General features: G+C 42.3%; 1 protein-coding gene across 2 annotated transcripts in view; it reads left to right on the top strand.

Annotated features, from left to right (window-relative positions):
• Positions 1-13,432, top strand: part of lama2 (laminin, alpha 2) — a 123,732-nt gene that overhangs the window by 104,530 nt on the left and 5,770 nt on the right. For both annotated transcript variants that reach the window (XM_086061343.1, XM_086061344.1), the window contains 13 exons: positions 1,697-1,830; positions 2,537-2,696; positions 2,811-2,935; positions 3,727-3,889; positions 3,983-4,127; positions 4,202-4,340; positions 5,444-5,564; positions 7,045-7,200; positions 7,464-7,514; positions 10,456-10,607; positions 10,670-10,846; positions 11,979-12,162; positions 12,647-12,733. In XM_086061343.1, coding sequence (XP_085917469.1) covers positions 1,697-1,830; positions 2,537-2,696; positions 2,811-2,935; positions 3,727-3,889; positions 3,983-4,127; positions 4,202-4,340; positions 5,444-5,564; positions 7,045-7,200; positions 7,464-7,514; positions 10,456-10,607; positions 10,670-10,846; positions 11,979-12,162; positions 12,647-12,733 — 1,794 coding nt within the window. The remainder of the gene's footprint in view (positions 1-1,696; positions 1,831-2,536; positions 2,697-2,810; positions 2,936-3,726; positions 3,890-3,982; positions 4,128-4,201; positions 4,341-5,443; positions 5,565-7,044; positions 7,201-7,463; positions 7,515-10,455; positions 10,608-10,669; positions 10,847-11,978; positions 12,163-12,646; positions 12,734-13,432) is intronic.

The raw sequence follows: 13,432 nt of genomic DNA on the forward strand, positions 1-13,432 counted from the left end.
CGTGAAACTGGCATTGTGGAGTAAACATTTTGGACTGACAAAAACCTTTGAACGTAATTATATACTGCCACGGAGTATTGACTTGCGCATGTGCATATCCAGTGGCCTTATGGGTAAAAATGGAGATTATGCACTGCAGAAAAAATAATAAATTGTTTCAAAGTTTCCTATGTTTAATTTTAGAGTGCAATTTTTGTGTAAGTTAATCGTTTTTAGCATTTAGCCTACAAGTACGTTCAAACGTATTTCCAAAGCTAACTTTTTAGCATTTAGCGTACAAGTATGTTCAAATGTATTTCCAAAGCTAACTTTTTAGCATTTAGCCTACAAGTGCGTTGGTATTTGCGATGTTACGTTTTTAGCATTTAACTTTCAAGTACGTTCATATTTGCAATGCTACGTTGTTAGCATTTATCTTTTAAGTACATTCAAACCTATTTGCAATAGTATAGTGCCAACGTATTTCCAAAGCTAACTTTTTAGCATTGAGCGTACAGGTACGTTGAAACGTAGGTATTTTCAATGCTACGTTTTTAGCATTTATCTTTCAATTAAGTTCAAACGTATTTCCAAAGCTAACTTTTTAGCATTTAGCCTTCAAGTATGTTCAACGTATTTCCAAAGCTAAGTTTTTAGCATTTAGCCTTCAAGTACATTCAAACGTATTTCCAAAGCTAACTTTTTAGCATTTAGCCTTCAAGTATGTTCAACGTATCTCCAAAGCTAAGTTTTTTGCATTTAGCCTTCAAGTACATTCAAACGTATTTCCAAAGCTAACTTTTTAGCATTTAGCCTACAAGTACGTTCAAACATATTTGCAATGCTAACTTTTTAGCATTTAGCCTACAAGTACATTCAAACATATTTGCAATGCTAACTTTTTAGCATTTAGCTTACAAGTACGTTCAAATAAATGTAAACGTACCTGTATTTGCAAGTACGTTTTAAACGTATTTGCCAGTCAAAAATGTCACTCCACATTGGCAGCTCCAGGCTTCCGTACATGAATGTGAATGTGCTCCGAGACTGCTGCTGAGGACGCCAAAAGCTGTTTATAAGCATATGCGTGCTTGTGTGTGTGTTCAAACAAGTCTTGACAATTAACAGCTTTTGGTTGCTATCTGCTTTTAGGTTGATTTCCCCCGAGAAATCAGAGCGTTGCCGCATTTGACTGGGAAGTCTTGAGCGCTAATGTGTACGCGCTTGTGTGTGTGTGTGACTAAAATTCTCCATAAGTGAAACATTCCGCATGAATAGGCGTGCTGCACATTTGCGCGTGTTCACGCACACCGCTAACATTTCACTAAGAGTGTGTAATGCTGGCTGAAAAGCAACGACGCGGCTCTGCGATCTGCGCTAATGAATAATGGCCGTTCATACGAGATCAGAGGGCGTGTGTGAATGTGTCTGCATCTTCAAATTTGTCCCTAATAATCTCTAACTGTGCATAATGCTATATGAATAATAATGCTGAGTGGGCGTCGAGATGAGAGCATATGCTCCAAAGCTTCTTATTACAGTTTTCTTCTCACGGCTCATCCATAATAATAACAAAATGAATCAAAACTGAGAAAATCGGCTCAAAGTTCTTGCGCCTTCACTTTCTGCATTTAAGTAATCTACTCTTGAAATTTTTATGTCACTCAAATTGAGTGTCTATTTTTTTGTTTGTGTGCTTGTCCGCTGCGTGTTTCAGGTGGATTTCTTGGCTCTGGAGATGCGCAAGGGCAAGGCGTATTTCCTCTGGGACGTGGGTTCAGGTGTGGGACGAGTGGAATATCCGCTGCTCACCATCGACGACGGCAACTGGCACAGAATAGAAGCTTCCCGGTAAGAGGATCCGTCTGCGTAACCGCAACGTTTCCTCGTGACGCTTTTCGGCGCATTTGACATCGCTACAAACAAAACGAGGTCATTATTCTTTTCCAAAGCAGCAGCTATCCATGAAGCGTACGCAAATTGGATCCAACGTAGCGATTTAGCACACGTCACAGCAAACGACAAGCGACATAACCGGCCAATTAATCCGCTTTTTTTTTTTGGGGTCACATGAAATCGTTCAATTCAGCAAAGTCGATTATTCAATGGACCGACGCCATTGACCCGATGACACGCTCGACCACCTGACGACAGCCAGAAATAGAAACGTAAATAACAACTGAACGACCAGAGGACATCATTTCTGTAATGGGATTACGTTGTTCTGTCTTGGGAAATCAAGCGCCTTACGTAACATACGGCGCCGTCTTGCACGCGCGCATTCCTTCGGCGAAGACGGGGATAGTTGCTTCGAACGTCCTGTTGGGCACCGTGAAACAACAAATTCAAGGTGGCAGATCAATTTCACTGTACATCTCCGAGGTCCCGCTTCCCGCAAACCTGCCTCCGCAATCACTTTCCCTCATTCGTCTATTTTTTTTTTTTCTATTCCAGTTCATAAAGGCGGATTTCATGTGACGGAACGCGCGCGGTTGTAAACGTCGTCCAGGAAACGCGCGCCGGCAAATCAAATGACTTCATTTCTGTCTGTCCGCAGTAACGGATTGAACGGCACCATATCAGTGTACCCGCTGGAAGGCCCGAGGGCCGGCGTCGTGCCGACGCCGCACAGCGCAACCTCGCCCGTAACGTACACCATCTTGGATGTGGACCAGAACGCTTACTTGTTTGTGGGCGGGATACTCGGCACCATCAAGGTAACGTTCAATCATATGTATGATCGGGATGACTTTGGACTCTCATCATCATCGTCATCGTCATCGTCATCGTCATCATCATCATCATCATCATCATCATTGTCGGACTGTTAGAAAGCAGACGCTGTGAGGACAACAACGTTCACAGGCTGCATGGGGGAAACCTTCCTTGATGGAAAACCTATTGGACTTTGGAACTACAGGGGCAGGCAGGGAGACTGCAAAGGATGCATTGTCAGGTATGAAACACACAAATCATTCAATTATGTGTAAGTTATATATATATATATATATATATATATATATATATATATAAAAATACAAATAAAATAATTAATCCGAAAATTTTAAGAGTTTTACAAATATTTATGTACGTCACAAATTAAAGGTGAGGATCCAGGATCATTTCTTATGTCTGTTAAATTAAAATGTTTGTCAGAACAACAAAAATAATACATGAGTAAAAGCATTTACTTGTGATGAGATTAAAATTGCAATTAAGTCATTTCCACTAAAAAAAGGCCCCGGGATCGGATGGTCTTCCTATTGAATTCTATTCAGTATTTTAGCCCAATATTATATTTATTTTCTTGGAAGTTATAAATGTATTTAAGGAAAAGCCATGTACTTATCAACTATCTCATTGATTCCAAAACCTTCTGATTTCCGACTTATTAGTTTAATCAGCTGTGATAAATAAAAAAAATTACAACAACGATAATGAACTATAGATTGGCTTTAATTTTACCTAGTATTATACATCATAATCAAACTGGATTTACCCCAAATAGAGATATTGTGTTGAGGTCATTTTTTTCTGCCACTAGATGGCATAAATGCATTTGTAAGACGTTGGTGACAGCTCAGTGCATTTTTTTCTTTTCATATTAAGAACTATCTAATCTTAAACATGAAGTAACTTGTAAAATACAACTTGACCCCAGTCTCCACAAATATATGCATTATCATTCAATTTATTAATGCAATGAATTCATCTTTTTAAAATGACAACATTTATTTATTTTGTTAGCCCCCAGGCGTCAAATGGCGAAGGCACCGTCCAGCTGGACGGGGAAGGCTACGCCGCAGTGGGACGCCCCACAAGATGGAACCCGAACGTTTCCAGCGTGACGTTCAAATTCCGAACATTTGCCTCCGATGCGCTGCTCATGTATCTGGCGACTGATGATATGGTATTGAAGCTACTACGACTACTCGATGAATTGGTATTTACACATATTGGTGACAAAATACCTTTTCGGCACGCCGATCTTCTCTCCCCGTAGAAGGACTTCATGTCCTTGGAGCTCTCAGGTGGCAAGGTGAAGATGAACATCGATCTGGGGTCAGGGGTCGGCAGCGCCGTATCAGCCCACCGTCAAAACGACGGCCGCTGGAAATCCCTCACTATGTCTCGCAACAAGAAGCAAGGTTTGTTTACCCAAAGATTTTTCATTTTCTGCTTCTGCTCCGTTATTGTTGATGTCTGTGAACTATTTGTCCAGCCACCGTCACCGTCGTGGACATTGACAACAGCGCCGAAGAGAAGATGGGGGCGACATCTTTGGGTACGGCCACCGGGCTGAACCTCAAGGAGAAGCAGAGCATTTATTTCGGAGGTCTGCCGACCATCGGGAACTACAGGTAACGTCTTCGGGGTGGGACTCGTTAACTCATTCACTGCCGTTGACGGCTATAGACGTCAAAAATTCATCTGAGTTGTTTCTATGAGTTAAATTTCTTTCGTCAGGAAAAAAAGGATATTTGTATTGGCATTCCGATTTGCAGCAATTAGCATTAGAATATAGCTCAGTTTCATCATTATATAAATAAAGATGACTTGACTTATTGCAACATGGCCTCGGCTAATCTCTTATACTCTGCTGCCACCTGCTGGCCGTTTTTTTTGTCATAACTACCATTTCTTTAAGTGACCTCTTCAGGTCAGAGGCAACATTAAAGCCTTCTGTATGCTCTAGCATAAAAAAACAACAACATAAAAAACGTATAAATACGTTTTTGGGGTCATGGCAATATTTAAAATAGAAAACTTCCACATTTCCAAATTTTGATATATTTACATTGTTTATCGTTGGCTATAATTCATTGTCAGAATGTTTTGGGAACATTAAAAATAGTGTGGGTCAAATGGACCCATTTCAAAGACTAACCTGGTGAAATAACTTTTTCCTTCAATCCTCAATATTGTCTCTTCACGATTTAATCTTCCACTGATTCCATTGAAGAACAAATGTAAATGGCCATTCGTGTGAGATGTGCGCTAATGTGCCATTGTCGTGCGTTTTCTTGACCGCATGAAATCCAGGTAACAAGTTTTGTCCCTAATGGCTGTTGCTCATCCACACAGCGGCTGGAAATCACCTTTTCTGCCCTTTATAAACCTGGATGTGCCATTTGTCCTCTCAGCGGCAAAAATGTGTCGTTTATTTTCATTGTTATAATAAAGTCGTTTTTTCCCGCTAACGGCAAATTGTTCAAAATCAGTCGCAAAAAGTGCATTGAGTTGTGGCTTGGCTTCAATCCAACGCAGTGCATCCCGAGACCTAATCAATCTCCATCTTTTAACAACAAGGACAAATGGCAGATTCCGATGATGCGCACTCTGATATCGGGTCAACGCTGATCACACTCCGCGAAGCGTCGGAGGCTGCAATAATGAAGACATGATCCTATTACATTAGACTTTAAAGCGATTGGAAAGTCTGATGATTGGAATATCTTTACAGGCCAGAGGTCGTCCTGAAGCGCTACGTCGGCTGCCTCCGGGAGATTGAAGTATCCCGAACTCCTTATAATCTCCTCAGCAGCTCTGATTACACCGGGGTTACCAAAGGATGTAATGTCGAGGTACGACTGCTCAATTCCAATTTAAAATCACATGACGTTTGAGCTATCTGCTTGCAGTTATATGACGTAACAATCGGGGGGGGGGGGGGGGGGGTTGATTTTGACTTAAAGCAATTATAAATAAATAATATTCTACTCAGACTGTTTTCCCTCTCCACTGGCAGCCGGGGCATTTCTCATGAAAACAGTTGGGTCAAAAATAACCCAATTTGATCCATCTTTGTGCAAAAATGGTGTCATTCTGTATACTGCTCGGTCAAAAATTGGACCCACCTGCTAACTTGGGTCAATTTTTTGGGCTGTTTTGAACCAAAAAAAAAGGAGGAGGTTGGGTCATATTTACGTTACTGGGTAAGTACAATTTTTGACCCAATTTGGGTTGTTTTTGACCCAGCAGTTTAACAACCTAGAAGTAGGTTGGTTTTCAAAAATTTGGACCGACCCACGACTTGAGTCAATTTTTTGTTTTAGACAAAACAACCCCATTTTTTAAAATATAAAACAACCCAAAATTGGGGTAAAATTGAGCTGAGTAATCTGGTCCAATATTTGACCGAAATTGGGTTATTTAACTTTCTTCTTTTTTTTTTACCCATTTTTGTAAAAGTGTATAGCGCTTGATTTGAAAGCTAAATTTGAAATTATAATGATATCTTAAAGTAAGCCTTGTCTCAAAGCCTAATTTGAAACCCTACACTCTTAAAAACAGTTGGGTCAAAAAGGGGCCGATACAACTTTTTGGGTTATTCATTTCATTCAAAAAGGTATGTCCCAAAAAGGTGGGGCAAATGATTAATCCCAACAACAACAAAAAGATTTGTACAAAGACAACACAATTTGGGGGTTTAGTACAAAACAACCTGATCTTTTTGGGGGGAAGGGGCTGTTGTGTGTTATTCATTTTGAGCCAACTTTTTGGGGTTAAACTATTAACCCAAAAAGTTAGGTTGGCTTGTTTTTGATTTTTTGACCCTATTAAGTGATCTTCCAAGACACCCCTCAATTTGTATTACGACTAGCGCCGATGCTAACGTTAGTATTCAGTTGTATTCAATGATAGATAATATGGATTTCAAAATAGTGAAAGTTATGTCTTAAAATGAGAGATTTTAGCTAGCTAATCTAGTTTGTAATATTTTTTTTTTTCATGTGTTAGCTTGAACGCAGATCATAACATTACTTAATGAGTACAACTTTGATAAATCAATTCTAAAACCGAGATGTCCTTTATGCTTGTTTTCCTGCAAGTTAGGCAAATGCACTTGACTTGACTCCACAATGGAGTTTTTTTCATCACATTTTCTATTCACTAATGGAAATGTATTTATACACTGGAACGGCCATTGTCAGTATACAGAGGAAGCCATGCTTGCGTAGTGCGTATGTTTACATTGGGGGGGGAGGGGCTTCGTTCCATTCTCCTTAGGTGTCCTTTCTTTTCCAAGGTTGTCTTTTGGGCTTTGTGTTTATTGTCCCGTAGAACCTGCACACAGTCAGCTTCTCCAAGCCAGGCTACGTGGAGCTCGCCGGGCTTTCGCTGGCGGTCGGCACCGAGATCAGCTTGTCGTTCAGCACCCTGGAGGACACTGGCACGCTGCTGTTGGCGGTGGGCGGGGCTCCGTCCATCAGTCAGCAGGTTGGCGGGAAGCTTTTGACTTTTAACGCCATTAAGAATGATATTAGAATATTTTTAAGGTTTAGTTTTAGTGTTAGTTTTTATTAGTTTTAGTATTTGTTTTTTTGTGTATTTCTTGTATGCAAGATGGAAAGAAAAAAAAAACATCGCGATAAGTATTATGTAGTAAAAATTCCATATAAATATTATTATAAAAACATGTACAATCAAATGTTGAAAGTATCTGCATCAGAGACAACCTCAAGCAATCTTGTCCACCATAGGTCCGTAGCAAAAATGGCGTCTCGAAGAGGAAACGCAGGCAATCAGGAGAGGTGAGTCGCGCGCGCGCACACACGTTCCCTAAGTGAATGCATAAGTGCATTTTAATGAGATTTGCATTTGCTGGCAAATGGAGCCGTTTTGCGAAACATGAGTTTTGGACACGGATGCCAATAAACATGCGCGCACACATACTGTACATAGAATTGCACACACACACACAAACACACACACCACCTATTACGCTAAGTGTGTGACTTCACCATCATTGCAATCCTAATGAGGTTTCACTCGGGTGTCGACGGTGCTCATTATGCGCACACACGAATTTGCACCAAACAATCATAGTTTCACCTCGATTTTTTTTTTTGCTGTGTGTGTGTTATCACATAACACAGTAATCATAATACAGCATATCAATAATGTCTTTTGAGAGACAATAATAGAGACATTGTCGGGACATATATTATCACCTCCTTTTTAAATAATTTTCCAATCTCATACTTTCCCTAAACAGAACAGTGAACATTGTGCATGTGCGTGCGTGTGTGAGGACAAAGGGTTACCTTTGGTTTATCCATCATTACTGCTTGTTGGCCGCATAAATCTATTTTTACTAACAACGCTGGAAGGGACGGTGTGTGTGCAGATGTGTGTGTGTGTGTGTGTGGGGAAAGGTTAAGCGAGGTTAAGAACACCATCAACTCTACTTGGCCCTGACTAATGGATGTGTTAGAGCGGGACCGAGCGGTGGCGGCGCGGGAAAGGCAACAAGGAACAAAAGATGGAGGGGATTTGGAGGTGAAAGTGAGACTTTTGAAGGGCGCCACGAAAAAAGAAAATACAGGGATGGCGTGAGAATGGAGGATGCGTGAAAGAAGATGGCGCTGTGCAGGGTCATTTATTATTTGGATACTTTATCTGTTTTCACGTCTATATTTGCACTATTAGTGTTTATACTCACTGCCTAATCCAATGAATGCATTTTTAGGGGTGGGTTACTTGAAACGTTAATATGAAGTCGGGGCCATCAAGTATCACCCTGTGAGCTGTAAATGGCCCCGGGGCCGCGAGTTTGAGGTCATTAGTCCACAAAAATTTATATTTTATAGCATATGAAAAATTATTTTAAAGAAGAGTGTTGGAATTATTATTATTATTGTTATTATTTTGAAGCCAATTTCGTGAAAATTTTAATTTTTTTTCGGCTCCAAATATCGGTTATCGGCCTCCTTGACGACTAATAATCAACATATTGGCTTATCTCTTGCCAAAAGGCGCATTAGCCTACCAGAATTGTAGCTTTTGGCTACAACGGGATGCCTGATTCTGGTTAAGGTAAGCCATTAAAAAAAAAATATATATATATATAAGCAGCCCTTTCCTCGTCCTCGTGTAATTTCTGAACTTAACCCTTTACTTTCCTTGTCCTGCCCTCACTGGTCTCCATTTTTAAGGCACATTTGTGTTTTTGGAACGTGCTCTATAATTAAAGTTGAGTCGCGCTGAATTGAGTTCGGAAGCTGATTGAAAGGTTTTGCTGAGCACGTCAGTCAGTGTTTGATTTCATGCGTGTGTGTGTTGACGCGTGTTAAGCGCGCGTGAGCCTTTTCGGCACGTCGCAGCGACATCTCGGTTCAATTTGTCCCCCGACCTCAAATTGAAATTCCATTTTCAAGTGGTAAATTGTCTCCCACTTCGCCCCGTGGCACACAGTGAATTAAAATTCAAATGAGGCTGACCTTGCAGCGCCGCTCTCCGCCACCTCTCCGTCGGTCTCGTTCTCCCGCTCGCTCGTCCCTCTCGCGCTGTTCTGCTCTCTGGCCCCTCGTCTCGTCCCCCGATTATCCTCTCCCCGGCGTTCCTCTCATCTCGCGGTTATCCTTTCCTCTCCGCTTTCCCCGCTCCCCCTTTTCCTCTTTTTATGAAGCCACGCTCATCTGCGCTTTCCCCTTTTCACTGTCGTCAACCCTCGCGCTACTCGACCGGCCGACTTTGTCCGCACGCGTTGAGCTTTTTACGCAAAGGTTTTGCGCGTGCAACTCGACAAGTGACATTAAGTTGAGGATGACATTTTGATTTTGCCGCACTTCGTTCCATCTCTGTTATTCACGGAAAAACCCGGCTCAAGGTGGGATTCATTTATTATCAGACATGGCTTTAGCGCCATCTTGTGGCATAATCGAAAAGCAGGACTACTTTACTATCAGATATCGCTTTGGCGCCATCTTGTGGCGTTGGTAAAGAGGAAGTAGAGAATGTTAATGTCATTTTTGTAAATATCGGTTTCATGGGACAACATCAAAGAAGTAGTTTGCGCATAGATTGTGTGACAGGAAATGTTCCTGCTCTCTCAAAATAGCTCAGCACACAGGCATTAATGTCTAAACTGCTGGCAACAAAAGTGACTGCACCCCTTAGTGAAAATGTCCACCACCACAAGGGACATAGCAACTGGCATCATCGTCACAAGGGAAATAGCAATTGCATAGCAACTAACAACATCCCCAACACAAGGGACATAGCAACTGCATAGCAACTGGCATCATCATCACAAGGGAAATAGCAATTGCATAGCAACTAACAACATCCCCAACACAAGGGACACAGCAACTGCATAGCAACTGGCGTCATCACAAGGGACATAGCAAATGCATAGCAACTGACAATATGATCACCACAAGGGATATATGCAACGGGGTAGATGCTACGGACTTCCGGGTTTCACGCACCAGCGTAGTTTCCGGCCACTGATGGCTGCATTCCAACACTTGCGCCCCCCCAACCACGCGTCCGCACAAGAACTGGGATGTGTGAAAACCAGGAAGTCGGAAGTCCCGCCTCTTCCGTGGAAAATGGCCGTAGAGTGTAAGCAATCATCAACAAACGGTCTCTTCAGTGTTGTTGAAATGGATCGGTTTCATCTTCATCGCTCTCCGTCAGCTGTCCGCGTGCGATATCAAGGTCCGAATGAAATTCCCCTCTCACCCTCAGCCCTTCCTCTCGGTGATGCTGAACAAAGGCTCCCTGGAGGTGTTGGCGTACACGGGCAGCCACAGCCTGCGGCGAGTCGTCCGACGGCCCGAGCAAGGCGGCCTGAGCGACGGCCGGGAACACTCGCTGCGCATCGAGAGATTACCTGGCAGGTGAGCGAGCCGGCTCGGAGCGCGTCTTGCTTTCTCTCGGTGACCGTTTGCGTTCCCATCAGATCGTTTGCGGTTCAAGTGGACGAGGAGCCAAAGAGGGACTCTCCGCTTCCCAATGACCAGCCAATCGTCTTGCAGCGCGTCTTCCTGGGCGGGATTCCTTCCGAGGTGGAGCAGACGTCCAACAGGGCCAACGTCCCGTTCCAGGGATGCATCTGGAATCTCATGGTCAACTCTGTGTAAGTCTTTCCAGCACGTATCGGCAGCCCCCGTTTTGACATTCACTTCGCTTGGTTACACCTGAGACGTTGACGTGAGACGTTGACGTGAGATCCCACAAATTGATCCGTCCAAGTGCATCCACATATCGATGAGTCTCATTGTGCCCGATTGTCCATCTGTCACCTCACTTCACCCCGATGAACCCGACCCCTCCCCGCCTGACGCCTCTTTGTCCCCCAGCAGTCCTCCAACACTGGCTGGCTGGCGATTTCATGTATACGACAAGTGAACGGTCATGTCGATTTGACCTGCGCTGGTTATTGATTTTGCATGTATAGGCCAGGCTAAAAGTGAAATGGACATTTTGAATGATTGCGTTCTGAGGGAGCATACGAATGCAAATGGCAAAATAAAATAAAAAAATGTTTCAATGTTTTTATTTAGCTGCACATGTAAAAATAAATCATACTTTAAGGGGTTACAGTGATTTTATTGATCTAATTGTAGCTATCTAATTATTTATATTTAGCAGAGGTGCAATCGATGATCAAAATATTTTTGTTAATCAATTCATTGTTAAAAGAATTTCCGCTTCCCAACAGTAAATATTTGTGTTGTCCTCCACGATAGCAGAGTCTTTGTGAAGAATCCCAAAAACATTTGACCCAAAAATTTGTTTTTACTTTAGCAAACAATGTTGATAATTTTTGCCCATTTTCCGACATGTTACAGGCCAAACCAGTAACGGAATCATAATTAACTCATTTGCTCCCAAAAACGCATAAATACATTCAATTTTTAATGTTTCAAGTGTCCCAAAGACGTATTTATGTGTTTTTGTTTTTGCTTGAAGCAATGGTAGTAATTACAAAAACGGCCAGCGGGTGGCAGCAGAGTATAAGCGATCAACCAGGGCCATGTTGCAAAAAGCTCTTTTTGCCAGTGTTTTCCACAGATTTGTGAATAACGATGAAACTGAGCTATATTGTGCTCCGTATGTTGCTACATCAACCCTCACTCTTTTTTTATTTAATTTAAAATACTTGAATTGAAATGTTTTTTGTTCATTTTAAGATTTGTTTGTTTTTCCTCCTTTCAAAAAAATGTTCCTGCCATTCAACTGTTAATGTGTTGTTGTCCCTCTGCCAGTCTGTCAGACTTCTCCCAGGCGGTGTCGTTCGAAAACGCCGAAATCGGACAGTGTCCCAGCCTGGCCCCGCTCCTCCCTCTTCCATATCCGACAGAAGCGGACGAGAAGGAAGAAGAAGCGGCCAAACCACAGCGCCCCGCGCCGACTCCTCCGCCTGCTACGTGGCCTCCTCAACTTCCTGCCGTGAGTCGTCCAAACGAAAGACACGTTTACACACTACGGCCCGTTTGTCGACACGAATATCAAAACAATATCGCTGACTCCAGTAATATGTTCAATTCAATTATTTGTATCGACGTAAGGCGAACGCACGCCCTCTCAGTCTCACGCCTTTCCGTGTTAGCTTAGCGCTCCGTCACCTGTTCTTTATTGTCCCTTTAGCCTTGAGCCACTAAACTCCGTCTCCAGCATTCACGCCGATGTGCAAGCTAACTGTGCATGCTAGGCTATGCTTCATGGGGCCTGCGGGAGCTAAAGCGCTAGCCAAGATGCTAAGAGTAAAACGTGGCATGTCGATACATCACATGGAGAAACACAACAAAATAGTTTCCGAGCATCATTGCATGGCTCATGCTGCTGCTGATTGGAAGGGGGGCGTGGCTACATGTCATGTGCTTCCTGGCTGTATGGTGTAATCGCTTCCTTCCCGCTTCCCGATGACGGACAGGAGCCCACGGCAATTGTCGCACCGGCTGCCGCACCGGCTGCCACGCCTACTTCTTCTGCTGAAGCTTCTTCGCCCACTGCTGACACGGTATACACACTTGCACGACATTTTTATTTATTTTTTTCCCCAAGAGACGTCAAGACGGAAATGACAAACGAAATGAAAGCGAAACTCCAGCAGTTGTGATTCTTTGCACACAGCGGAGAGAATATTCCCGCGTTCCCGACCTGACTGCTTCAACTTTATAATATTTGATTTCAAAATGTGGACAGTTAATTTTTTTCCACGTGGGGGCGCATCCAAAAATTCATGACAAGTTAAGTTTTGGTGAGTTAAAGAAAAGCCACGAAGAGATGAGAACAGGAAGTTCCTGGGATGAGGAAAATAGGCAAAGAAGTTAGCATTGGCTAAAGCTTGGAAATACATTTTCAGTCCAAACTTTACGGAATAAATGAGATTCAGTTTTGAAGATTTACACTTAGAAAATATTCAAAACTTTATTTCATATAATTTAGTATATATAAATACAAATTTAATATAACCATATCATTAAATGTAAATGCGTTTGATACCCTTCCCCCAGACCGAGATAAGTAAGAGTACTGATCTTATGAGTAGTCATCGATATCAAGCACCGATACCACTAGTAGGCCTACTTAGTTTTGAAATTTTCCCCAAAAAATACAATGACAGATGACTTTAAAGAAAGACTTAGTGGGGTAAAAAAAAAAAAAAAAAGTACGTGATTTTGTGGAAGAAGTTTTGGATCTAAAAAAATAATGGAGC

Source organism: Leptonotus elevatus, chromosome 18 (genome assembly GCF_054856555.1).
Source record: "Leptonotus elevatus isolate MCC_2025b chromosome 18, RoL_Lele_1.0, whole genome shotgun sequence".
NCBI classification, from domain to species: domain Eukaryota; kingdom Metazoa; phylum Chordata; class Actinopteri; order Syngnathiformes; family Syngnathidae; genus Leptonotus; species Leptonotus elevatus.